The sequence below is a fragment of the Anopheles ziemanni genome, chromosome 3 (genome assembly GCF_943734765.1).
Source record: "Anopheles ziemanni chromosome 3, idAnoZiCoDA_A2_x.2, whole genome shotgun sequence".
NCBI lineage: Eukaryota > Metazoa > Arthropoda > Insecta > Diptera > Culicidae > Anopheles > Anopheles ziemanni.
Window position 1 is genome coordinate 91,156,542 of NC_080706.1, and position 27,622 is coordinate 91,184,163.

The following is a 27,622-nucleotide window of genomic DNA, read 5'->3' on the forward strand; positions in this document are numbered from 1 at the left end:
TCATTTTGCGGCGGACGCCGTACCGTTCGATGTACTGTTGCTCTGCTGCTGGGGCGTGGTGGACCGGGACGCGATGGACGTGCGGGTGCTCTGGGTGTGCTTCTGGAAGCTGTTCTCGGCGCGGGATGTTCCACAAACCTGCAAGGGGAATCGGAACCAATTTTAGAGCTAGGAATCTCCACGCCTAACCGGTTTATCCCTAACCTGATGGTGTTGGTCCCAGTCCTTGTGCTGACAGAAGGAGCCACAGTATCGTGCCAGGTTGCACCCGGAGCAGGTTTCGTTCGCCTTCCGTCCGCAGTTCCAGCATGCCTGTAGGTTATAGACGATCGTTCGTTAGACAGCCACATCCGTTCCCGTTCTGGTGAACTCTTACATTTTGACTTCCGCTCGTGATCGGTGGCTCCGGTTCGGCATCCGGTACGGTGCGATGAATGTCCGCGTACATTTTCTCCATCTTCAGCCGCTCCTGGGCGATCATATCCAGGGTCCTCGCCTCGGCAGCTGCCACCGCCCGCTGGATCTCCATGACGGCTTGACGTTTGACCTGCGAAGAAGGAATTCGTTCTTAGTTCTTGAGATCGTACAAGGGGGATCTTCCTGCGTACCATACCTGATTCACGGACTCTTCGGCGGTACGCCGGAACTCCGAGATCTTCTCCTCCGTCTGCCGCTTGATGTCCGCCATCGAGGTGTCCTGGTGATCCCGGGCGTGACTGTGCTCGATACCGCGCTGCTGCAGGATGGCGATGGCCCGCTTCGTCTTCTCCACCATCGCCGAAATGCAGGTTAGCATGGTGTGAATGTTTTTCCACTCCTCCTCGCCACTCGCCCCACCGCCACTGATCGATCCACCGGAGACGCTCAGGTTGCTGCTTCCGCCACCGGTTCCACTTCCACTGCCAGCACCTCCACCACCACCACCGCTACCTCCACCAGGTGGAATTCTGGCCGCAGCACGATGAGACTCCGTGGAAGCGGCACGCATATCTCGATCGTCCCGGTGAATGGAATGCTGTTCGTAAGAGACAAAATAAGGTTAGTATTCGAAAACGTAATGAATTCAATGTCTTTTTACCAAGCCATCGGAATGTGGATGAAGCCCGCCGTTCTGGTACTCGAAGAGTGCCGGGTGTGCCGGATACAGCTGGGACGCACCGGAAGCTAGCAGCAGCGATGGATGGGGTCGCTTTGTCGGAGGCATTACGTAGTCGCCCCACTCTGGAGGACCCGATGAGTGTGTATCGTATAAACTGTAAGGTTTCAATGTAAAGAGAATACGAATAAAATATGCAAATGAAGTGTTTTTGGCTCTCAAAATGAAAAAGAAAAGCTCAAAATATGTTTAGGGAAGATGTGTGGATGAGTATTAATTTATTGTTGCTAAAATTTAACAATCAAGACAAATTGAGTGTTTTAGTACAACTTTAGTACAGCAGCTAAAAGCACCAAAAGATGATATTTTGAATTTTTCATGGACAATTTATTGTAAAACGCCTTCGATAATGCAAATAACAAGTCAAAAAAGGAGCTAACTAGGATGAGATGAAAGGTTAATTTTTTTTCATCGATTTACACTTACTTATCCGAAGCTCGACGTTTCAAGCCCAACCCGTTGACGCTCGCACCGGAAGTGGACCCTGCGGAGTTGGCCCCGCTGGCAACGGCTGCCGCTGCTGCCGCGGCCGCCGCCGCTGCCGCCGCCGTGACCGACGACGGAAACACCCCCTCGTGGGGCAGGAAAATGTCCGCCGTCTCGGCCAAGTTCTGCACGTACTCCATGACGCTGCTTTCGTTCGATCGGACATACTGTGCGGATGTCTGGAGGTAAATGGTAAGTGAAGGAAAATTTAGAAATATATTTATCTCAAAACAGAACAAACGATTTGTTGTTGGAGAAACAAAAATGAAAGAGAAAGTATCCTGTTGAAAACAAAACCCCCATCAAACACTGGCCACCAAGCTGGCTCGGCGTCTGGTGCCAGGGATCGTACCGAACCGGGGAAATCTTTGCACTGTCAACTTCAATACAAAATTGGCATCCGGTGCGGCGCGAATGGTTTCAGCTGGCGCACGGATAATGATGAAGTATCTGTCAGAGAGTGCTGTTGCTGCTAAGAGCAAATTTTTCGAACCATCCCGAGCCAAAAAAGAAAGCAGAAAAGCGATGGCCGAACAGCATTCGGTTGCAGCTCGATCACGATTAGTATTGTGTCAAGTAGCTCTTTTCAGTGAGCAGAGCAGAGCCTGCTTGCTCAATTAGATGAGCAGAGTGAGTATCCTTGCTCATTTTGCTCACCTACTGAGCTAGCTCACATACTGAGCTTGCTCAATTATTGAGGTGGCTCAGCAAACTCAGTTGTGCTGGTAGCTCAGTAAAGGACTTTAATACTACAGCAAATAAAGAAACGATGAACAAATGCAAAAAGTAATACTCTATAATTTCAGAAATAATTGTTAAATTTTTCCAAAGCGACAAATGTAAGGGATTTATTTTCGCGAAATAAATTAGGTTGGTGTTTTGTTACTTTCCTTTTATAACACGTTGACTACCATGGTTCTCGTTTTCGATAGCCTGCTCTCATTAGTTCTAAAATTTTAGTCCCATAAATAAATGAAAGTGAATGATAAAATTTATAACAATATTGTAAACCAATTCCCTTGGAAGATAAGTTGCTTAGCCTTCGAATACAGTCGATTTCATAAATGTTGTTTTGTTCGAAACGGCCTCGAAACTATTAGTTTCCTATAATTCCTACGTTGTGTTTTATGTATTTAGCTCAAAATGGGAAACGCGTGCTTGCCGTGACACTATCCAATGGCAAGAGAGCTACGATACCGGGAAAGCGTAACCTAGCCTACTACGTTTGTCAAAAAAATGCACTCTTGAAACGCAAAGTCGAGAAACGCATGTTCGAACCTACGCGTTACGAATTACATAATTCTGAACAAATGTTATAAACAAATTTTATCTTAAAGTATAGTACTAAAACAGCGTGTGTACAACGTGTTAATTGAACATAAGGTAGAAAAGTATGTTAAAACAATCAAAATTAAATAGATAAGAAGCTGTATTTTGAATAAATTTTGTTTCAGTTCAAGGTTTCGCACTGAAAACCAACAAAATTGCGAAAACTAACAGATTCTTTAATGAATCAAAGAAACGAAAAACTTCTAAATAGAACCTTTGGTCGCGAACAAAACTCGAAACAAAAAACCAACACAACCATACTGTTTTCCTTCGTCTGCAAACGACGCCAGGGTGGGACATTTCCCACGCGGAACGGAAAGCACGCGAGAATGCATGGACTCCAAATCCTATTGCTTTCCAATCGCAAGCATTGCACACTCGCTCATCTTCTTGGGTTCTTCGCTGCCTATAAGCTTCCCCCAGTCCCAACATCCGTCACCCCCCTAGCGGGAAAGGAAGGAACAATTTACGAAAACCACACCGAACGAATCGCAATCGTTCACCGGAAAAACCGCTTTCCCGCACATAAAGCGCCCTCCCTCCCCCTTGATGCGGCGACGGTTTTCCTTTACGAGAAGGGCGGGAGGTGGAAAAAAATTGCCAGTGGAAAATCAAGGCAGCCAGAGGGTGGGTTGCAGCTGGGAGTGTAACGGAACAGAACATCAAGATAAAACGAGCGTGTCACAGCTGCACGGAATACACCGAAATTTGTTTTCCAAAAAGATTAAAATCGGAAACACTGTTTTCTAACTGTTCGTGCAAACAGTTTCTCCCAGTTTTTCATTCCTTCCTTTCCGCCCTTGACGAGGGGGCACTTTTCATCCATCAAAGTGTGTGTAGGGAGGGTAGGGGGCACAAATTCTTAGAGCTTCCACCTTTAGTGACGTTCTTTCATTTTCCCGCAGGTCGGTGGAGTTTTAGAATTCTTTTCTGCGAGGCAACACAAGAAACGAAACATCGGGTGAGCGCAATAAAGCCTCCAACAAACTTCACGTGGCGGATTCGATTCGGCACCCGGAAAATCCCGGCAGAACTCTCGACGGAGCTGGAACTCACGCGAGCCACTCCAGCTGGAAAAGCGCTTGTGGCGTTCCCAAACCGACCGGCATCGCGTTGCCGGACTTGTTTTCAATAGCAGTGAACGTTTAGCGCAGGGATATTTTTACCCCGCAGGTTTTTCCTTTTCCTAAGCGCTTCTTCCTTCGTAAATTCTTGTTTTCCCTGGGATGGATCTTGCGAGAGCTAATGCTACTTTGTTCCAACTGCAACGTTTGTTTTCTTTCCCACGTGCTCCCACGTGGCTGTCAATCATTTCTGAGAAATGTACTGCTCCATTCCCGGAAGGAACCACTCCCCCCCCCCCTCCACCTCCTTGAAAGACGAACGAGTACCAAAACATCCCGAAGGAGACGCACCGCTGAGTCTCGATGGTTCGAAGATTTCTATCCCGAAGGAAGAGCACAAGGATAATGGTTCCCACGTTTTTTTCCGTTGCAGAAAGGAAGACTCCTGCTCTGTTGGGGCCAATTTATGACAACAAGAGTGTGTCGGAGACAAGGGCCTGTGTGCATAAAACTGGGAGGAATCATTACCGTTTCAAATCGTGCCATTAACCGTCGAACGATGTTTTTAAAAAAATGATATTTCTATAAAAATCAAGATATTTATTACCCCACCCTTTACGTTTAAGTACGCATGTTTTTGTTTAACACCTCTGGAGTGTCGAGTTGAATGTTAAATGAATCAATAAACACTCGGCCTACCTGCTTGTTGGACCGTGCCAGAATGTTGATCTCGCGCTGCAGCACCGGAACGTGCGACTTCAGGAACGGGACGACGTTGGTGCGAAGCGGGAAATTGGTCGCCTCCTGCACGGCCAGCTGGAACTCGTCGACCGTAATGGCGCCACTCTGCGGCAGGAGGAGGAGTAGGAGAAGAGACAAGGAGGACATCGATCAGGTTGAGAGAAAAATAACGTTCGTGAGGGTTCGATGACGAGTTGACAGGGTTATTGCAAAACATCTGTTCAAGTGAGGAAAATTGCCATGCGGGAAAATGGGTGCCAACTGCGGATGCCAACAGCTCAACTCTTTACGAAGGTATATACCTAGGTACATATCGCAAATATGACTCATATATGACTCAAACAATTGGCATGGGAAAAATACTTGAAGTGAATGTTTGCGCTAGACTTGGTAGTTTCATTTCTTTACTAAAAGTGGTTGAAATGGATTTGAGTTTCTTACATAAAATTGTAAAAAAGGTTTACAATCATCATCTGTTTAGTAAACCTTGTATTAAAAAAAACATAAGTGATATGTAAATGAACGATAATTACAGAAAAAACCAAAGGTTCCCCAAAAAGAAATGAAATTTAGTTGAACATGTGATCTATATGTGATTTGTAAATTATTGCAAAAAGATTCATATGCTTTTGTAAGTTATTCTATTTTCTTATATATTTACTAGTGATTTATATGTTTAATGAAATATTAAAAGATAGAAGCGCTGCTGAATGCTAGTAAAATATTTTTCAATATCTTCTTTCACTTCTTGAAACGAATGCCTGTGATCGTTGAAAAAAAAACTTATTTCCACAATTCAACTGATACTAGAAACACAAAAGTGTTGTTTTCCAACAAAAAACTTACTTCAAGCCTGGGAGAATTGAAAGTTTTTGTAATGTATTATTTTTTTTAGTTATTTCAAAGATTAATCTGTATTTGAACTTTTATTTTCATTGTCTTCAATGTTGCTAAGAGCAGCAGTATACCAATTGATTGAACCCTAAGTGTATTAATTTGTCATTTGGCTTGATTTTATATTTGTACTGGAATCTATGGTAAATGTTTTACAACATCTTGTAGTACATTTACCATTTACTATATTCAACCAAGGATTTTACATTACTTTTTTCATCTTCTTGAAATGCAAATTCTGCTATAATCTTTGAAATAAACGAGATTTGAATTCCACAGTAAAACCGAAGAGAAGAAACACAAAAATGGTTGATGTAGTGAGAACAAACTTATTACAGTATAGGGAAGGACACTTACCGCAAGTGACAGCACCAACGAGCGCACCCGGTCCCCAGTGTCCACGTTCGCGTCCTGTCCAAACTGGACGAGCGCCCCGAGGAAGCGGCGGATCTTGAGCAGCTTGGTGGTGTCCTGCTGGGCGGCGGCTGCGGCGGCGGCGGCGGCCACAGCGGCGGCGGCCGACGCAGGTGTGATGGCCGGGGGTGGCGTCAGGCTTCCGAGACTACCACCACCGCCGCCCCCGCCACTGCCCGGAGTTCCAGCGCCGCCCCCGCCGGTTCCATGTCCGTTGAGCATCCCGGGCGGCGACGAGCTCCCGTTGCGATGGACCTGCGACGAGCGGGGCGGCACGAGCGTGCTGTGGTGGGTCGGGATCTGCGGGGAGATGGGCGAGCGGGGTGCCACGACGCGGGCCCCCTCGGGCGAGTCCGGCGTGCGACATTGTTCTTTTCCTCCTGCGCGAGCGAGGCAAAGCGAGCGAACCGAACCGGAAGGTGTCCGTGGCGGGCGTTGATTCCATCCAGCGGGAGTCCGCACCAGGTGGCCAAGCAGGAGTCAGGGCCCAGAGAGGAAGGGGAAAGAAAACGGCAAAACCGAAACGAAAACCAGACAGAGATGTGAGATGAAGGAAATCGTAAACATCAGCGCAGTGGAAAAGTCAGCGGGAAAGGAAGAAACGCCGGTCGATTGCTAGTGACAGGACGTCACCACGTCCCATTGCATCCCCACCCGGTGCGGGGGTACGGGGTGTTAGCAAACAAGCTGTGCGGTTTTTCCCGAGCGGCACGTTTCGGGATGGTGTGCGTTTGAGCTGGCGCGTGGAAAAGAAAGAAATTAATTGAAATTTCAATCAAAATCGGTTCTGGCCCACGGCGGTCCCAAGTGCCGCTTAATTGTGCGACCGAATGGAGCGGGAGCGGGCAGCGAGGTTTAAAGGAAAATCGCAGCATGAAAATCCGAACCCCTCCTCTCCCAGAACGAATGGAGGCGCATGGTGCTTCACGCCAGTTTCACCGAATTGGTTCCGGGAAATCCTGATATTTCCAGGTGCGCCCGAGAAGATCCCATACCACCCCCTCTTCCTCTACCTTCCAAAGTAAAGGTCCGGTGTCACCTGCACGACCAGCAGCGAAGCAAATGAAGCCTTCATTCATCCGACCCGTCGGTCCCCAAACTATTATTCACCCTTAGTTTTCATCCGCGTCGTTCGTGGCCAACCAGTCGGAGGCCACTATTTTTCCACCAGTTCCACGTTGGTTCCCTGTGGATGGATTTTTTCCCATCCCGCACACCCCCACCACTCTCACACTCTATCCCTTTCGTGTGTGTGTGTGTGTGTGCCTTGTTTTTTATTTTGGTACTGCACCCGGAAAAACCATGCACTGCACCTGGGAATGCTCAAGCCCGAGTCACCCAATCATGGCTTGTAACTAATTACAAAACTGTCATAACCAACAACTTTCCATGAATGGATAATTCCCCTTCCCTCCCCCCCCCCTTTTTCGGCAGAAATGACGAAAAGCGAGCAGGTGGAAAATTGAGAACAGAAAAAAAACACACGAAAGGAGGAGTGGAGAAATGGGGTGCGGGGGGAACCGAAGGACCGTCAGTCAACTCGCAGCTGCATCCAATGCAATGCGGGAGGGCGCAACACTATTTACTTCCCATTATCCAAATTTTCCCGGAATGAACTGAACCGCGGTGTAGTTTGGGTTGCCCGAAAAAAAAAACAAACTGCATTGTGGTGTGTGCGCACACGGTATGTTCGTGGTGCAATTTCATTTGCCTGCAGTTTTGGAGTTCTTTTGTTTTTGCAGCGTTCTTTTGTTTCCTCCAGTTGAAGCGGCGATAATGGAAATCGATTATTAGAACTCGATGCAATCACGATTGCTGTAGAAAAGCTGAGGAAGTTAACTAGAAAAACAAGGAAACCAAGCTTAGAAGTTGTATTATTTTTTTAAATTAACACGTTGCGTACCCAGCGCTTTTAGAACAAGTTTTAGCACAATCTTTTTAATTATTTTTTTTATAATATTTGTTAAACCGATTGTTTTCGAAGGCCAAGCAAAAACTTAGCTTCGCAAACAACGTATTTTTAATATAACTATAAATTTTATGTTGCATTTTCATTTATTTATGGGTCAAAAACTTTTTAGAACAAGTAACTGCTGTCACGCATATTTGGGTGACGCGGTATGAGACGTGTTAAAAGCTCTTAAACGAGTGAACATTAAGATTGAACATTTATTGACGAAAGTTTAGTGAAAATAAGTAATAAAAACAGTTTTAATTTATCCAAAATAACGTAAATATTTCGAAAAAAAATGTTCAAAGCAAAACTCAACTGCCAATAAAATCTAGACGATGGCTCTCGTTAAAACGTTCACTCGACATACTATCGATTTCGATTTCGGCAACAAAAGTGAACGAAGCAAATGGAGTGAAATATCTCTTTTCCATCCGTACTGTTGCCCGTTTGGAGCGATTATCCTCGCCACCATCTCGTGCGATGATACGATTCGTACACTCGTGTGCCTTTTTCACGTTTTCCACAACCCTGTTTTCCCCTCCCTGATTCAGGTAAAAGGCGACCTTCTCCTTGCATCCAACGCGACAAAGAGTACGTGACAACAGGCAAGTGAATGCAAACGAAACTTCCGCGAAACCGATTGTACATTTCGATTGCACCCTGATTCCCTCGGCTTCGCGCGGCCGTTTGCATTTGATGATTCGGTGCCCGCTAAGTGGTGCCCTGGAGACCTCCCGGGCACGGCTTGATAAGGTGCCAAACTAGCAGCGCTCGCCCGTCGGATGGTGGAGTTCGATCGAAAAATGCACCCAGGAGTGGCAAGAAAGGAAGGGACGAGCGAGGAGGTTCGAACAAGTGCATCGTACACGATGCAACACACTCGCTGAACATGACACTTCAACCTATTATACCAAGCACGGGCGAGCAGTGCTGTTGCCCATGGTTTGACGCGCTTTTTGCAACCACGCGATGTTCGACCACGCGGAAGCACGGTGGGACAACGGGCAATGTCAAGGTGGTCAAATATTTATTTGCATTCAGTACGAAATTTTAAAACTTTTGTTTGATCTTTAAACTGTTTGCTGTTAAAATGACATTTAACATTGTTTAACTTAACTGATTTAAACAAAAAAGAAACAATAAAGTACTCGTACTGTGCAGGAACTTATCATTGAACCAAGTAATTATTTATCGTAGTGAAAGAGATTTTGCTCGTAGTTGGATTCAGTGTCAGAGATTTCGAGAAAAGAAACAGATGTACACGTACGTGAGTTTATGCTAAATACTGCACAATTATACTAAGTTGAGATAGTACGTTAAATAAAACGGTTAAGCCGTCGCTACTAAACAAAACTAACAAACAAATTTTCTCTTTGCATCATCATGCAGCTTAAGTTAACTGTCAAATTAAACCTTCGGCCTTTGGAAGTCTTCGGTCCAGTTTTTTTTTATATAAATGAATGAATATGCTTATGCAAATTAACTTGGAGGTTCGAAAATCTATTACAGCGTAAAGGGTACGGCAAACAAAGCGTAATAGCTAGCGTAATCGTGTCATTCCGCTGCTCGATCTGTCAAAAATAATTTTGGCTTACCCATCCTATAATCGCATCCGTAATCTTGTCAGAACATAAACAATCGTATCAACAGTTCATTCGATTGCGATATTCATCGGAATTCTGTGATTATTTAGCGTTCTGTGTGTATTTTCAGCAATGCAAAACAAAATAATAGCTATAGCAGAATGTAAACAAACTAATCAATAGTTCATTCGGTTGCGTTTTAATCGAATATTTATCAAAGTTCTGTGATTATGTAGCGTAGTTATTTTTATTTTCAACAATACATAACAAAATAATAGCTAAAGCTTAAAAAGTGCTGCAACTTTTACCAAATTGCAAAACAAAAAACAAAGCATAGATGACGCTGGGCCCGAATATCGACGATACACGAGAGACGATACACGATTTCGCTTCGTTTACCTTATTTTAATGATGAGAGTGTCATTTTGATGACGAGAGTGACATTTGATATTTTTAAATTAGAAGTATGTTGTAAAGGAAATAAATGCTGTCTTATTGTTGATTAAATTATATAAAAATATAACTATAATATTGTCACTTTTCGATAATCTAGATTACACTTCGATAAAGACAAATCATTTATTGCATTTTTTACCACCACGAAAAATGAGTTTTTCCCACTGTGCACCGAGATGTCATCGATAGCGGGAATTGAAGCAGCAGACAACACTACCCTGGATGCCAGAGAACGGATGGAACTGCGATCGCTACAAACTACCACAAATCTTCCTTCCATCGTCACCTCCAACTATCCGCCTCACTTTCCCCCTCTTTTCCATGCTCAAGGTACAACCATGTCGGGAAAAATTGTGGTAGGGAAAAAGCGCACTTCGCTCGATGTGAAAACTCGCAACTGGATGGCGGCCTGATTTTTGCCCTACGAACGCGAATGCGCTGCTCAAACGTACGCCAGACATCCTATCTGAACGTGGATAAAACGGAGCGATGATGATAGTTGCGATGGATGTTTCTTTAAAACGATGCACTTTCGAAGCGTTTCCAATCGCGTCCTGCTTGAACCGTCGACGGGCAATGCAATGGCGGATTTATTGTCACTCGCAAAAATTGCGAGCAGTGAAATAGCGAGTACGAACGTGGACAGGATTTGGAGGAGTTTTTTTTTTCGTCCTGCGTTGGGATGGTTCATCGTCCGTAATAACAATCGGAATTTAATCTTTCCATTTGAAGGCACAAACATTGTTCGTCTGTCGGATAGAACGAAGTGGTACAAGATCCCTCTAACGTTTAATGCACGGTTTGGAAAAAGTTTTCCCAGCACGATATGCATACAAAAAAAAATGGTACATTCTAACAAAAAGGCGTCAACATTTTAACGACAGAAATAGAAAATCACGCCACTAAAACTATCTGCCAAAGCCAGCGGGAAGTCTTTCGCCGCTGTTTAATTCAAACGTTTTTTCGATTAAATCAATTGGACGAGCAGACACACACACACATGCATACACATCGTACGTGAACAGCTTGCCGGTGACAGGTGCTGACGGCTCGGCTTTCCCCGAGGGGTTTTCCACGCCCGTCGGAACAAATCGGAAGGGATCGCTTCCCGGGCGGACCAAGGACTGTTGCGATTGTAATTCCAATACGGCTGCAGCTGGCACCTACCCCAAATCCGTCCCTTCCCGCTCCTCCACACACCACGAAAAAGGCCAAACGCTCGAGCGCCATCTGGCGTTGATCTGTCGTTGAGTTTGAAGCCTGCCAGCGATTGCCGCAACGGAATCGAAATGCAAAGTGAGGATGGTCGAGGGGAACCGATTTTCGTGGTGGGGGTGGGGGCGGAGGACCGGCGAAGCGGAGGACCGACAAAAAAAAAAGAAACCACTCATCCCCAGTGCACCATCGCCTGGCCACGCGGTACACATTATTGTCCGGAGTGAAATGAGTTTCCCCACACTTTTCCCATTTTTCTCCTTTTTCAAACTGCCCGCGTGTGTGTGTGTGTGTGTGCGCCTTCAATCGCATTTGCACCCTGATCGGGACCAGATGGAACAGATGTTCCCGAGGCGGACGGAAATAAAGTTACACCGCGGCTTGCTCCCCCTCTGCTCCCCCACCACCATCACATTCTTCACCCCCTTTGGCGGGCCGAGCCTCTCGGTTTCTGGTTGGCGTCCTTTTTTCCGCCTCTCCTCTTCTTGCTATTTATGCTCGCACTTGGGGTCCAGGCTGCGACCGCGTGGCACATGCCTTGCACGTGGTGATAATTTTCTAATTTGAAACCGGCACCACGTCTGGTCAGCAGAAGGCGAGCCGGGTGGAGGAATTTTGGCTTATTGATGGATGGTAAATTCCATTCGAGTTGCGGTCGTTGAAGCAGGAGGTTGAGCGGCGGAAGTAATACTTACAATATGGCGTCCGCATAACTCATTTTCCCATTTCGACGATTTTTCGTCCAACTTTAGGTTGAAATCGGATTGATCGCAATTATTTAAGTAGTCTTTTTGTGTAACACGATTCAAATATTATATTTCCCACCATTTATATTACTCATTTACACAATTTGATGATCACCAAATCTTGAACCCTTTAACACGTTGAATGCCAAGCGTTTATAGCACACATTTTAAGTACTACCATTTTTGCTCAAATTTGTTAATAAAATGCTTGAAACTTACGGTTTTGGAAATTAAAGCGAAAGCTTCCCAAAGAAATAACTTTTATGTTTACTATAACCATCAGATACATTTTTACTTATGTATTTATGGGAAAAAAACTTTTTAGTACTAATGACAGCTGGCTATAAAAAATGACAGCCAATAAGTTGAGAAAGAATTCAATTATTTGTATAGTCGTAAACAATAAAAATGACAAAAACAACTCAACCTTTGTCAACAGTTTTCGACTACTATAATTTGCATCAACATGAACTTATGAACTTATTAAATGTCATTCAAATGTAGAAGCTACCCCAACTCGAATTTCATTTGAATCAAACAAAATCATTTACTTAAGTACAATATTCAGTTAAAAACACTATAGGCAACTTTATTTACAATGTCTTCATGTGTTGTAGCTGTATAATAATGCTATCTTCTTCGGAAAGGTGCCGGTTAGTAAACATGTACTAAGCACCAACTGCAAGCGACGTAAGTTTGCATTCTTTATTACGTTTATTTATTTGCTACACTCTTGTGCTAGCAAAACATTCTACATCTTAATTTGTTCTCCAAATATGTTTGTTGTTAACTAATAATGGCACTGCAACTTGTGAGGAACTAAAACCAACACTTTCGGGCAAATTTCTTTGTTGTTCCTACCATTGGGTTTCTCTCTCGGGTGCGATCAAAAGAAACCCAAGTTTGTCGGGAACAGTTAGCCAAAAATGCACGCCTCTTTCGGTGGGTCGTTGTGTTTATCAAACATAAATGCACACACACACACACACACACGGTTGGTTGAAAGAATATTGTCATTTGCCAAAGCCGCCACACGGGACGAGCTTCTCGATGGAGCAAACAAGAGCAAACAAAAACAAAACCTCCCATCAACAACGTCGCTTTCGCACACAAACGAATCGATTCATTGAAATGTTCGGTCGAAAAAATGTGTTCGAGAATAAAATTTCGATCAGTCCGTAGCATGGTCGTGTTCAAAAAGGGCGACGGAGGTGAAGAGAGCGATGAAGGGTGTAGACACCAGACCGACAAGCAGGTCACCGGTACAAGCAAAACATGATCCATTTCAACCTGTTCTGGTCACTGGTTTATATCTAAAATGGAACACTCGCTGACATGTTCGAATTTCGGTGTCGTCGCCGGTTTGCCTACCTTCAGGCGTACGTTCGAAAGATCAAAATTCAAACGACTGGGCTCCACCGCAAAATCCCGACTAGGACCCGGAGCCTCCCGGAGCTGGTGGAACATCTGACAACAGTTTGGAACCAGACAACAAGAACCAACAAAAAAAAAAAACCCGGACGGGCCATCAACACCATCCCCAAAACCAATATGCCCGGGGCGGTTGCTGCTGGACAGTTTCGGTCGGTCATCCTCCATCTCTCCCTCTTTCTCTCTCTCTACCCTGACATCAGATCAGAAGAACGTTCCCCGCTGCGAGCGCGTCATAAACATTTTCGCCTGCAAAATATTTATTTATGATATTTCCGGCATCGCTGTATCGGTGCGGTCAGTCTCATTAGGGCTTCCGCACCCTTCGGCGTCCGTTTGGCATCCCCGGCGGGTCAAACGAGAGGCAAAAAAAGGGGGCGAAAAACGGATTTGGTCCCTGCCAGATAGGAGCAAGCTGTCATTCGAACCAGCCTCCCCATCCATTCGCCTCCCCCGCCCCACCACACCGGTTTTCCTTGCCCGGATAATGGTGGGTTTTCGAACGCATCGGACCAACACACCAGGGCCAGGGTGTCGCCATGTTCCGGTTCTGGCAAGCGTCTACAAGCGAAGCGAATCCCCTCGTAGCAAACATACACCAGACTTCGGCTGCCCAAGTCGGGCTCGGCGAGTGTGTTTTAGTGGTTGTCTGGACGCCGCTCGCAACCAACACATGGGGGACATGTTGGACACAAACGAAAAATCACGCCAACTCGCACGCTGGTGGTTTGGTTTTTCCCGCCAGGGATCAGGGGATCCAACTGAGCCTCTGTCGAGCGAGTTCTATCCAGAATAGCTGACAGCTGGGGGATACCGATCGTTTGAGCGTTGAAGGGAGCGAAACTTTCAACACATGTCCGACGACATTGATCCCAGTTGAAGTGACCGTTTCGACTCTGTACGACACCATCGAAGTAGTTTCGCTCTATAATCCTTTTTCCAGACTTCAGCAGTTGGAGTGCCAGGGAGAAGTATCTTTTAGAACACGAGATCCTTGCAATTTATTTTAATCTCTCTTCAGTTCCAAACCAGAAGCAACATTTGGGTTTGTTTCAGATGTTGTTGACTTCGAGATGCTCCAAGATACTGTATAAAAATAGGCAGAAGAAAAAGTTTGTAGCAACTCCATTCATCCGCGATTTACGCTACAAACCCATTGATGTTCCATTGATGAAAGAAAGAACCTCCTCGAGCTACGTGGTTCGCGTAACGTACACCGATAAGCATCTTTCAACTGCAGATGCAAAGAACCAAAAACAAACATTGCGCCTATCGCCCCCAACCTTGGCTCCCGCAAAAAATACTACCGCCTTTAAACGGAACGATGGTTCATTAGCGCTGGATTTTGGAGTTTTTGTTTTTCCAGCTCGCCAACCGAATGGCCGGCGGATATTTTGCCGTCCGCCGCAGATTTATTGGTGTGAGAATGCGTTACGAGGTACGCAATTTCGGGAAGGAGCGTGTCTTGTGCGCCATCTTGTACGTCGGGTCTTTTAAAAATAGCTGTTTCCGGAAGACGGGTGCAAGCACTTAGGAGGAAGAGAATGGGAGAATGGGAAGATTCTTGAAGATTGTTTTCTTCTTATGTACAGCCAGGAGCAAAGTTTTGTTTTGTGCAAAATTGCTTCCATTTCCTTTAACATGTGTTTTGCTCTCATCAGTTTGTTTGATGCGTTAATTATGTAAAAGAAACACATTAAACTAAATCTAACAATTTTACTTTTAAGTCGAGCGTCTTTCGAAAACATTACAGGAAATAAATATCATCTAAGATTTACCGTTTTATGGATTTTTGTTTTCCGATCCGTGATCCCCATAGAACATTCGCTCACAAAAGAAAGCTCTCGATAAATTTACGCCCCAAAAAATCTGGGTCCTTCCTGGGAACGCCATCAACCATCATCCCAAATCTCGACATCGGACAAGGATTAGTGAAGACAAACACCGGGCACATACCGGGACATATTGGCCCCGAAACAACTTCCAACTCCGGCGAGCATCGAATGCCAAAAGCCCGGCGCCCGGGGGTTTTCCCCCCATACGAAGACGGATTACGATTGGCGTGTGTATTTGCATGATTTCATCGGAATCCGACACCGACGGGGGGGGAATACGACCCGGTCGCTCCCAGGGAACCCAAAGATCAACGTCAGGGCGGTTTTCCGGGCGCCCTTCTAATGCGGCAATTTATGGCAGTTTACATTTGTTTTGCAGCTTTCCACCGTATGCGATATCGTGTTCGATCGGGATGCAGGGCGAGGGGTTGGGATGATTCTCTGCCTTTCTCTGAATTCCAGGCCCCTAATGGGTGTGAATGTGGTGGAGTTCGGAGGAATGGGGGCGATAGATTCGAACAACGAGGATCAGATGCGTCCTTATCCGAGGTGACAGATCTCCGTGGACGTTGATAAATTTGCGATACATCAGAAAAGGGAATGGTCATAAAAATGGTTGAAAGTCAGAGGTTGATCGTGAATGCAATCATAAAAAAAAAACAAACAACTTGCAACTTGTGACAACAAATCAACATGAAAGTGCATCAAAAACAAACTTGAAGTAAACAAACGAGCAAGAAAATAAAATAAAATATTAAAAACCCCTTGCTTCAAAGAAAAACACAAGTAAAAGTAAGACAAGGTTATTAAAAGACAAGCTCATAAACAAAACAAACGCGATTCAGGTGTTAAGCAAGTGTTACATAAAATCACGTTCAACACCCGGACGAAGTACACACCCCGCGTTACGTCGGAAGAAGATAACATCCATAAATAAATCATTTGCCTGAAGTTGAGCAACGAGATAAAACTAGATACGATCGGTTCCATTTTTAGCCGTCCAGCCGTGTGGTCAATAATAATAATTCACGCTAGGGAGGGGTGTGTCCGTGCACGGTGGTTATACAACGAAAAGTGTCCGGCCCACCATCCGGCTCTATTTTTACCGCCGTACCTATTTTCGTTTTGTGTTGAATCGCATTTCCATCCATCGAGCGTGACATTTACGCTCGCGATAATAATGCAACGAAGTGAAAATAAAAACAGTAAACGAAAGGTTTTCTTGCTCAGCAAAACAGCAGCATCATTAATTTCGTTGCAAAACGAAGCCGAAACTTTACAACACCGAAGCGAACCAGTGTCCGGAAAATCGAGTGGTTCCCTTTCGGTGGAGCAAAATTCTCTATTATCCACAAATCATTATAAATTGGTATTGTACACGACTCTCCCGGGTACGGACATATGTCACTCGCAGACCGTTTCCGTACAGCCCGGACCGAAAACCGTATCCGGGGAGCGCGCGAAGAGAGAACACAAGCGAAAGCGAACGAGTGAAAATGACAATCTCCACTGCGAACTTCAACGCCGCCGCCGCCGCCGGTGGAAACGGAAGCCGATCTGGGCTTTGTAGCCGGCTACCGATACTACCACGGCGCAGGGCGATGGGAAAAGCCGGGAAAATGTGTGCTGGGATGGTAGCACGTGGCAGAAGCAGAATAAGATCGGGAAAATCCGGTGTTGGGGGGGGAAAGCTTTCGAGACAGCGACCTCGTGATGGAAGAGGGTGATGGAGGGGGGGGGGGGGGCCTGCGACTGGCAGGTTGAAGTGTATTCATTCACGCACACAGTAGAACACGCCCGTCCGGTGCAGATGGTCCGGGTCGGGGTGCGAGACGTTTTTCCGAAGCCCGGATGACACCAGAATCGAATAACTTGCCCTCTCCCGAACCGAAAAGGTGTCGCCGATGGAACTTGGGCGGCGAAGAACGGGCGGGCAAGGACAAGCGGAGGAAAACGACAGACTTGTAATGAAGATCACACACCGGACTCGGTGCAGCTGTTCGCGGGAAACCTTTGGAAAACTTCGTTGACCAGCCAGACAGAACGGAGTTCGGAGGGGCGGAAGTTTTTGTCGGGAGGCGAGGGTTAATCACTTCTTCGCCACCCGGTGCCAACAGACAGAGAGAGAGAGGGAGGGAGAAAGCATGCGAGTGAGACTTGGAAGGTCGCGACCAGACCTTCTGCTTCTGCTTGAGGACCTCTCTCGTTAGAACCAGAACCTCCAGAAGACCGAGAGGGCGCGCATTTCATTACGGCGGCCGGGGAGGTTTCTGTTTTCTATTACTTTTCCGCCATCTGCCCGACACAAGAACCCCTGCGCCCCGTCTCGCCCGCTTGCGGTTCACGTACGAACCCACTTGTGCCATCTTGCACTGCTGGCCATCTGGCGCTGATGGTGTTTGGCGTTCCTCTTTACTCCGGAGAAGAAGCGAACATGGAAGGTGATGGTGGTGGTGGGGGCAATAGCAGAAGGGCGCCCGGCGTCATGGCAGTACACTTGGCGTTTGTCAGTGGCAGAGACTTCTTCCGCTCAGCCTAAAACCACAGAGGGGTTTGGCGTTAACTTCTTCTTCGTCGTCGCAGCCACTTCCGGTTAATGTCCAGGCATTACATACGCTTCCCTTCGGGGAGGGGGGGCAAGTATCGGTTGGCTTTTGTCATTATCGACGACTGGTGCGCGCTGCCAACGTTCTGCACTTCATGGCGTTACATTCCGACGCCGTCTGGACGTGACGTAATGCAGATTTGGCCGAAGGCCGCTGGCGCAAACGGTTTGATGCATGGACGGTACGCAGTGTTTGTGTTATCTCGTGTGCTGACTACATGCAGATAAGTTACCGATTCAGGTGCCATCAGTGTAATGTGTAGAAAATGGATCTAACATCCGAAAGTCTCTAAGCGATTGACACATTCGTACCATTCGTTGACCATTGAGCGTATATAAAATGCAAACAAAACAAGTACATTGAATTGTTTTATATGGAAACAGATTGAAGTGGACACAGATTAATTGGGTCAAAGAGAAAATTTTCGTTGAAAAAAATGTTTTAAACATCAATCGAAATATAAAGTTTCATTTGATTTGTTTCTTCTTATAATTTGAACACGAACATTCTAATAAATATTATTATTAAATTATTAAGTTTTAGTTTGAACAGCCAGGGCATGTAAATTTAAACTATAAATGTAAATATATCAATATAAAATGGAAACAAGACGAGAACATTGACTTTTTTTCATATGGAAACAGATTGAAAGAGGAGACAGTTAAAGAAAAAATTTACATTAAAAATAATATTTTAAACACGAATCGAAATATTAAGTTTGGTTTGTTTCTTCTTTTTATTTTCATATGAACATTATAACCGTAACAAATGCCAAATGTGTCTAGGAATAGTAAAACTATAAGCGATGCATAAATTGTCTTTGAAAAAGCACAAACTGAAACAAGAACAAAGATTCAAACGAATCCTTAGTTACAAAGTACAGTATTGTATATTAAACACATTTCCAAGCTGGTTTTAGTAAATGTTTTAGTGCATTTTTGACAAAAATAAAAACTAACAAAAAGGTCAAAGGATAAATTTGTACAATTACTTTAGTCTACTACTAGCGCACTTCTACGTTTGTTTTGTAGCCAGATTATAATTTCCTGTTCTGTAAGAATTAAACATATCGAGTACATTTTAATTGCTTGTTATTTATTAATCGATCTCCTATCTGAAATTGACAATTATCACGTTGATTGTCAAGCGTTTTCAACACACTTTTTTAGTACTGTTATTTTTGACGAAATTTGTTTATAAATGTTTTTAAACCGCCGGTTTTCGACGACCAAGCAAAGAATTAGTTTTCATAAATAATATATCTTTTATGTTACAGTTTTATTTACTTATGGCATAACATGTTTTGCTGAATATCACAATATAAAAAAATGGTTCAGTTTGTTTATTTACTAAGATAAATTGCATTTTGTTAAAAAAAAGAAACAACCAGGAGATGTTCTATGAAATCGTTACTATGAAATTGAAAGTAGAAACAATATGATGGAAATTGAGAAATCATAAAACGCGAAACTAAAAAAACATAGAACAAAATGACTCTACATGGCGTAAACAGGCGAGCCACTTCATACAAAAAGCTTAAACCAAATGATGAAATTGTTAAAAATTTCTGGTTTTTTTCCTTTCGTTTGGTCATTCTTCCCCTTCAACACCTGTTTCAATTTCAATTTATTTACTAACTGAACCGTTGAAACTTCCAGCGTCACTCGCCGTGTGTCACGCCCGGTGACAGGCAGGTTGGGAAATCATTTTAATGTATGCTGGCATTTCCCTCGACCGTCGATTTCCGTCGTCGGGGCAGAAAGAAAATTATTCGCCGGATTGTGCGAGCGTCAAATTGCAGACACATTGCAGACGTCCTTTTGGTGTGAATATTTACATTTTTTCACAACTGGCCGAGGGTGTTTTTTCGCTCCCCGTCCTCCGGTTAGGGGAATGAATTTGAGTTACTTCGCTTGTTACTACAAACGATTCGATGGAGCGCAATTAAAAAGCAACCTTTCAATTATTTTTATGAAAGGGTGAAAAATTGGATAGCTTGACAACGTTATTACGTGTCACTCTTCGATTTGTTTTTATTCATTCATCGGGTAGTTGTTGGGAGAGAGTTTGATTGGTTTTAAATTCTAATGACTCAACATTCTGGAACAGGAGAAGGTTCAAAAAAACTGAGGGATTTTCAAATACTATATAGCATGACTCCCGAAAACTACCCAGGGAAACCCACGACTTAAATTAAAGTATTTTTAGAAGCTGCTAATAATTCAATGTATTTCATTTGTGCTTAAAATAGCGTTCAATGCACGCTCCAAAATAGAACGGGACGGTTACTTGAACACTCAATTTAGGGGCCTCGACCACATCTAACAGTGTCCCCAAAAAGTGCACCATGTTGGGAAAATGGTCAGCTGCCATTAAAATGGAGCTGCCGGTCGCATATCCTGTTGTTTTCCACTGCATTCTATTTTCGTTTTTTTTGCCGCTGGAGCACGGGCACGACAGTGGGGCCCGCTTTTCCGTTGGCGTCGTATTTAAAATATTTATTTTCCTATTTTATATAAATTGTACGAAAACAAGCCACATGTGCGCCTCCGCCCGGGAGCCCTGGTTGTGGTGTGGTTTATTTTTGAAATTGTCATCCCGATATCCCCGAGCTTTCTCCACCCCTTTGCTCTAATGCGCTGGAAACGGGAGGGGGAGGGGGGGGGGGCTTTCACTGGGACGGTGGCGGCGAGTGGGTTTCGGTTAGGTCGTGTTGCTGCAACAGCTGGAAAAACGACGCGGTCATTCAGGCGAACGGTGGCAGTGTCCGGTTGCGTTCGGAAAAGTGCGTTCTCGGTATAAAATTGAACACCCGGGGGCAGGAGTGGTGAGAGGAGGGCCGGCATCCTACACCCCTACATTGGAAGATTTTCCAAGTGACGGCCCTTTTAGTGAGCTTGGTTTTCCATTTTAATGCAGTTTTAATTCACATTGTTTATGGTTGCACAAATCGCGCAGCAATTTTCCTCCCAAGCGATGCGGAAAAATATATTTAATTGGTTCCTTGCACAAGGCAAGGAAATTAGCTACCGGTTGACAAAGAAAGTTAATAAAAAAAATGGACTACTACATAGGACACAGAAAAAACGTTGCGAACCGCCCAAAGTTTCACCTGAAGGCGTGTGGCGTTATTCCATTTCCGCTCGATTCGTTGATTGGGTAAACAATCGGCCCAATTGGCGTTTGCAAGGAAAAGTTCCACGAAAAATTATTCCCACCGTTAAAAAGGGATAAAGGGAAAGAAAAACATTCCGCCCCCATCGTTTGTTTCGCATCGCATTACCTCCGTTATCGCCCGCGAGGTTCACGAAAATGGGAAAACAGGCGCGGAAGGATGACACAATGAAGGAGGGGCAGGTTTTCCACTGTCTCACAGTGGTGAAGGTGGTGGTGAGGTGCTAGTTGTTCGTGAACATTTTCACTCGCTACTCGTTTTTATTAGATAAAGAACAGGCTTGCGATGTTTACAAAAAATTTTTAAAATTTGATAATATTTATGCCTTTTTTATGCCATTTTTATTATCATTAATAAATTGTAATTTAATTTACGATTTTGTTAAGTTCCATTTGTAATTGTCTTCTACTTTGAAATGAAAAACAAGAATATTTTAAATTTTCCGATGCAAATTTTGGTAAAATAAAATACCGACCGGGAAAGTCCACTCTTTGAACCACTGTGCACCTTGGGGTTGCACACGCGAAAATCTTCCTCTCCCTTCCTCCCCACCCTCGGTCTCGACCCGGTGGGAAAATTCATCGATAGCATCAAAATGTGGCAATAAAAATCTTTCCCCACCCCCTTCCCTCCCCCCCACCCATTTACCCCACGTGATTGTTTTTACTTCCCGAGCCCTTCCCACCCTGCGTTTGTTGTTGCGTGGAGAAAAGCTGAACCGTTCTCCCGCAGGACGCGAGAGGAAAAGGGTGGGGGAAAAGGGAGGTTTGATTATGTTTTTCCCGGATTTTTTTCCTCCACCCCCCCCCCCCCCCCTCTGCCCTTCTTTGCCACAGAGTTCAGGTTTTCTTCTTTTTTTTCTTATCTTCGCTTAAACGCGCCACGCTTCAGCCACCTTTCAGCTGGTCGTGTTCGCACACCGGAGGGCGATTTTCCCTTTTTTCCGGGCACGTTTGCATTCCTCCGGTTCCTCCCGCTCCCTCACCGCAAGGGGCCGACAGCTTTTCCATTTGTCCTGCGGCTTAATTTACCATCCGACAAACGGAAACACGCCAGCCAGACGACGGAAAGAAAGAATGTGAGGATGATTTTGCAGATGGATGCACACAAGCCGTCATGTTTCCCATCCTTTCCTCGGGCACGTGGGTGGTGTGAGTTGTATCTCTCTGCGCTGGTTTCCCTCCACCTTCGCTCCCCCTTTCCCGGTACGGTGCGATTGAACGGGCGCAAAATGCCGATCCGTTTTACTTTGCCTCTGCTCGTCTGCTTGGTTTTTCCGACAGATATATTTTTTTTTCTGTTGCTCTTCTCCGTCTCTCTTTCTTTTCCACTTTCCACCCCCGAACGACACCACCCCGTGGAAAACGGAACGTGAAGAAAATGTAGACAAACAAGCGTGTGAAACGAAAACAAATGCCATCGGTTGTGTTGTGTGCGCTGGAGTTATTTAAAATGCGGTCATCGGGATGTTTTTTCTACTAAAAAAATGCAGAACTTCGGTTCGATTATTGAGCTTCAGTGACAGTACTGCTTTAGCCGAAGAAAAAAAAAGAAGAAAACTATTTTCAACAAACCAATAAAATGACATTTTGAAACACCAACTAAAAAATTGAGAAACAAACCATAAAATGATTGTAAAAATTGATAAAGAAAGAGTCACTATCTTTTGTAGTTCCTAAAATGGTTTACAAAACTATAACATCACGAATGGAGCTACTCGTTTCTTCATTTTACTAGACAATCGACTCCACACTTCATGGACGTTGAAATAAAGTCCGGCCAAATCTGCGTCCACCACCTCCGACAGTCCGATGTAATTTGACCTGGTTCGTGCGGACAACGCAATCCTTCGTCTTAGTCGTATCGCACGTACCGACACAAACCCCCTCCAAAACCATCTGTTCCGAGTCCCGAGGTCCCAAACTACATTGGGCCACACCGGGTTGGGTTTCATCCATCCCTCTCACCGGAGTGTCCCCTCATGCGACTCGTTTGTTGATTTATCATCACCAAATCCGTTATCCTTGCAAATGCGCGCCGCTCTTCGGAGGGAGCGAGCGAACGTCCGCGCGTCCGGGAACGATATGTGTGTGTGTGTGTGTGTGTGCGAAACCCACCGATGGATCAATCAAATCTTCCCGCCGGAATCGGGCTAAACCATCGAACACTTAGCGCAATTACCATTTCGCCATCATCATCATCATCATCATCGTCGGTCGGTCGGTGGAGAAACGGAAGCCAGGCCAGGCCGCCTACAGCAACCCATCCGAAAGGTGGCGCACAATTTGCATAAATAGTTTTGTTTACGTTGGAAATCGTGGGAAAATCGCGCACCGGGTGTAGGGCGAACTGCAGCGAGAGTAGGCGCGAACACGGCCTGAGTGTATGTGCCCCGGTTCGCTGCTGTGCGTCGCTAAGATCCTTTGCGATTGATAAGTTGATGGAATGGATAGGGGTTATTTGAAATTAAAATTGAATACGTTCGTCTTACAAGGATTATTTGTTTTGAAACGAAATCCAATCGTTTTGCAAGAAGATACGCAAGAAAAAATGTGTTTGCATTAATTTTCAATTATATTTTACAAAAAAATCAGAAAACAAATTAATACCAAAAATGGGAACCTCATGGAAAACTCATAATAAAACTAAATTATTTGTTAAATAAATCAGACCTGTTATTTACACAGCTAACATAGCGAACCCTTTTCAACAAATAAAAGTAGTTGTACAGTATACATAAAAATATCACTGTACAGAACTGACAACACATGTTTTGTTTAAAAAAAACAATCGATAAAAATCCAAATATTGTTTGTACTATGATAATATCGTAGTTGCCAAGCTACAATTAGTTTTCAAGCATAAGGTTAAAAAAATGCAAGATCAATCAAAAGACAGGTCGGGTCAAAGCTATTTTTTGCTCCGCCATTGTTGTGACAGTGGGTTGAGAAAGTGCTTACTAAAATTTCTAGCATACTTGTAGGAGATCTCAGCCAAAATCTTCGCGAAATAGGTAATTGGTAATTCTAGATCACAGTATCCATGGTCTTGCGGATAGAAACTGCTCTTCAGTGTGAAATCATATGATATAGATCCTTTTGCTCGCCGTGATTGCCGAAATTAAGTGTGTTGGTCTGCTTTATACGCAGCCTTCCTCCAGAACATATTTCGAACGCCTCTATTTCTTGTTCTGTTGATGAAACATACCGAATTTGCAGTTTTATCTCATTTTTCTGGTTGCTCGTGAGAGGTAAGGTAAACAATAGTTCAACCAACTGTCAAACATTTTCCCACGGTTTTTCTCTCGTTACATGGTATGCTGCGACCTCTTTTCCATTGACTTTGAAAAAATGTAAATTTTTTGGTACATCACGCACAATAAGGCCTGGCCGTCGAAATATTCATAAATAAATCATTAATGCATGAAAACACAAATACGTTTACGTGATGATTTTATTTCTTCAAATATTCTGTTTTCTGGGACAACTATCAAAACATTGCATTAAATAAAGGCATCTTCTGAGTGCTTATTTCTGGCATTTCGGTGGATATTTAGAACATAATTAAATCATGTGTTTTTAGTTCAATCAATTTTGTAAAAATTGTTGACCAAATTATTAAAACCAACGGCTTTCCTAAACCAATCAAAGCCTGTTCTTTTTCTTTGATATCACTAATAGTTTTGTGTGCTGTAACTTCGTAGTGAAATCAATATAAGAAAAACGGATCAAAAAACTATCGTTCCAGTCACTTTTCAACCCGAGCGCGGCGGTCGGCAAACGTGCGCGAGTGGCTACACCGCGAAAGTGGTTTTCCCGGCGCGGCACCACCCGAACATCGTTGATATGCAAATGAGCTTTCCTTCGGGCAGGACGATGCCACGCTCTCCAATCCATGGAAGGATTGTTGATTTTCGGTTGTGTGCCAGCGGTTTTCGGAACGAATTTCCCTCTCCCTCCCCCAATCCTCCCCTTGGCTAAAGGTGCGAGAAAGCACAGAAAGTGGCAGGAACTGCTTGTCGTAGGAGGATTGTATTTTTTTTTTGTTTCGCCTGTGTGTGCGTGTGGGTGTGTGGGTTCGGCAAGGGTTTTAATCGTCTCCCCTCGACGACCGGAATGGAGTGTCGCTCTAATCTCGCAACACACGCTGAAACACTTCCGTCCGGTTTCGAAACTCCAAACTCCGCCGGGCAGGAGTTGGTTATTTGGTTCACCTTTTTTTATTTTCTTCTTCGGTGTCCCTCTCTTCGCCTGATGGTCATCATGCCACGCACCCACGTGAAGGCACGTACCATTCTGCTCTATCTTACCGGTAACAGCTCTGGCGAGTGGAACACCCCCACCCCTCCACTTTTCCCGACCACTGTGGGGGAGGGAGAACGAATAACCCAACGGGTAAGTGTTCCGATGCGATAGTCCGTCGCTCCGTTTGGTGAAACTGATTCGTCCGAAGGGAAAAAGGACCAAACGGGAGGGGGCGAGAAAATCAACGCCCGAGCCCCGGGAAAGGATACTGAATTCCAACGTTCGTTTCAGCGTTACATTCTCCACCGTCCAAAGCGCACGAAAGAGAAAAGGTCGGGCACAAACCGCACTGACATGATTACCAATTTGCAAACATTTGCTGATTCATGGAATCCTGGCCGCGAATCCTTCAGGTTTCGTATCAGCGCAGCTCCAGACCGTAGCCCGGAAGGAGTGCGCGACCGCAGAGGAGGGGAGGAGGGAATGTTGTGCCATCGGTTTTCCCAGGCTCCGTTCTTTTTTTTTGCTCCACTTCGGTTCATCCCCTTCGCAAAAGAAATGGCCCCCGAGTTGTCGTTGCGTGGGAAGGAAGTTAGTAAATTTTCCCACCCGAACAGGGAAACCCCTGGAGAGAGAGAGGGTGGGGGTGAAAAAAATGGAAGTAACCCACAGCGAGTGGATGGAGAGCGATAAAGTAAGTCCCGCGCTGCGAGGTGCGATTTTCCCGACGTGGCGAAAATAATGGCGACGGACGACGGGCGAGAAACATTTCCACAAACACACATATAATTCTTTCTTTATCAAATCAGCTGCACGCTCTGGCGGAAGATGTTCCCCGCCGCCAGGGAGAAAAATCTCCACCCACCAAAGGTAGGAGGAAGGAAGGGGAGAGTGTGTTGAAGATAGATTTCGCTAAACGAAAACTCGCTCCGTGTTTTTCCCCCCTTTTCTGGCGACGAGTCAACAATTTCCGTCCCCGAAACTTGAAGATTCCTTCCCATTCCGTGGGTCATGTTGTCATTTTTCCAGTTTGCACCTTTTGACACCCTTCCACTGGCCCCCTTTTACCACCCTCCTATCAGGAAGCGAAGGATTGGGCACGTTCCTTAAAACCCCAAACCCGGCCAGGGTAATCCCTTCGCAAAAAAAAAAATCGAAAGGTGTGCGCTCTTCTGATGGTTTGGTGGATCGAAGTTCTGGTTCTTCTGCCATCCGGCGTCCCCCAAATTGGCTCCAGCCTCGCCCGCATCCCCGCTCCCCTGCGAGGACCCGAATCGAAGCCTGTAAAGACATTGATAAGACGCACGCCAGGGAAGGTCAAACGCTTCAGGTCTCGAGCCCTTCGGCGGCAAGTAATGAGGCGCTTTGTGTCCGTGAATGTAAACACCGAACGACCGTGCGGCACCTGATTTGCAATTATGCCACCAGACGCCGGGGCGCCGAGCGACGTGCGGCAATTCGATTAAGCTTAGGCAAACAGTTTAGCGCTGACGGCGGAAGACGGCGCAGATAAGATATGTTTCTTAAATTACATTTCCTTTTTTTTTTGTTTTCTTCGCACGGATCTAGTTCAGGCGGTGGGTGTAATAATTTATTCCATCACGAGCGACGCCAATTCTTTCGCCACGCACCAGCGGAAACATTATGCCAATTCATTTTTCTTTATCTTCCGTCGGCATCCAATTTTTAATCAACGAAACGTGCAAAAATACCAATTCTTTCGTCACATTTCTTCTTGCACTTTTAAAATACACACTTCACTTTTTTTTGCACCCAAAGTCACCCGGTAAACATTTGACTTAAGCCGGTTTTACCTTTCAATTTACGGGCGCTCGTCTCGTATGTATCCTTGTCAGGTATTTCTTCCTTGATTGCCTTTCCGTCCAGTGCCATCTGTGAAGTAGAAAAGATTTTGGATGGTTTAATTAGATTGTTTAAAAGTTCATCCCTCCCTCTAAGAATGAAATATGAAAATTTATAAATGAAAATTAAAAGGAAATTTAAAGGTTTCTGTTTTTTGGTTTTATAGATGGAAAACCAATCTCTTCACTACAAGTGAAGCGTCAAACCAATTTCTTCACTATAAGTTATTTCTATCTTGTCAATCGATTCTTTTTACATCTTTTTTGAATAATAAAAAGACCCATTTCAAAATTTTCATATTTTGATATTTTTATCTACAAGCTTTTATATATTTTCTTCTTCACGCGGACTTCTTTAATAAAAATAATTAAAATGTTTAGTTCAACCAATTCTTTATAAAATGTTCTCTTATGTAAACGAAAGACTTGCA

At 44.7% G+C, this 27,622-nt stretch overlaps 1 protein-coding gene across 1 annotated transcript; it reads right to left on the reverse strand.

Moving 5' to 3' along the window:
• Nucleotides 1-27,222, reverse strand: LOC131287780 (protein CBFA2T2-like). Its single transcript, XM_058316864.1, has 9 exons — nucleotides 27,144-27,222; nucleotides 6,028-6,461; nucleotides 4,735-4,881; nucleotides 1,583-1,821; nucleotides 1,079-1,253; nucleotides 614-1,015; nucleotides 377-547; nucleotides 205-312; nucleotides 1-138 (listed from the first exon to the last, which is right to left on the reverse strand). Exons 1-9 carry the CDS (start codon nucleotides 27,220-27,222, stop codon nucleotides 1-3), a joined length of 1,893 nt encoding a protein of 630 aa, XP_058172847.1.
• Between the last annotated feature and the right edge of the window lie 400 nt (nucleotides 27,223-27,622).

Coding starts and splice junctions, on each gene's coding strand:
- LOC131287780 (XM_058316864.1), bottom strand. CDS start 27,222: ATGGCACTGGACGGAAAGGCAATCAAGGAAGAAATACCTGACAAGGAT. Junction 1,254..1,582: donor AAACGTCGAGCTTCGGATAA/GTAAGTGTAAAT, acceptor GAAACCTTACAG/TTTATACGATACACACTCAT. Junction 313..376: donor TCACGAGCGGAAGTCAAAAT/GTAAGAGTTCAC, acceptor TATAACCTACAG/GCATGCTGGAACTGCGGACG.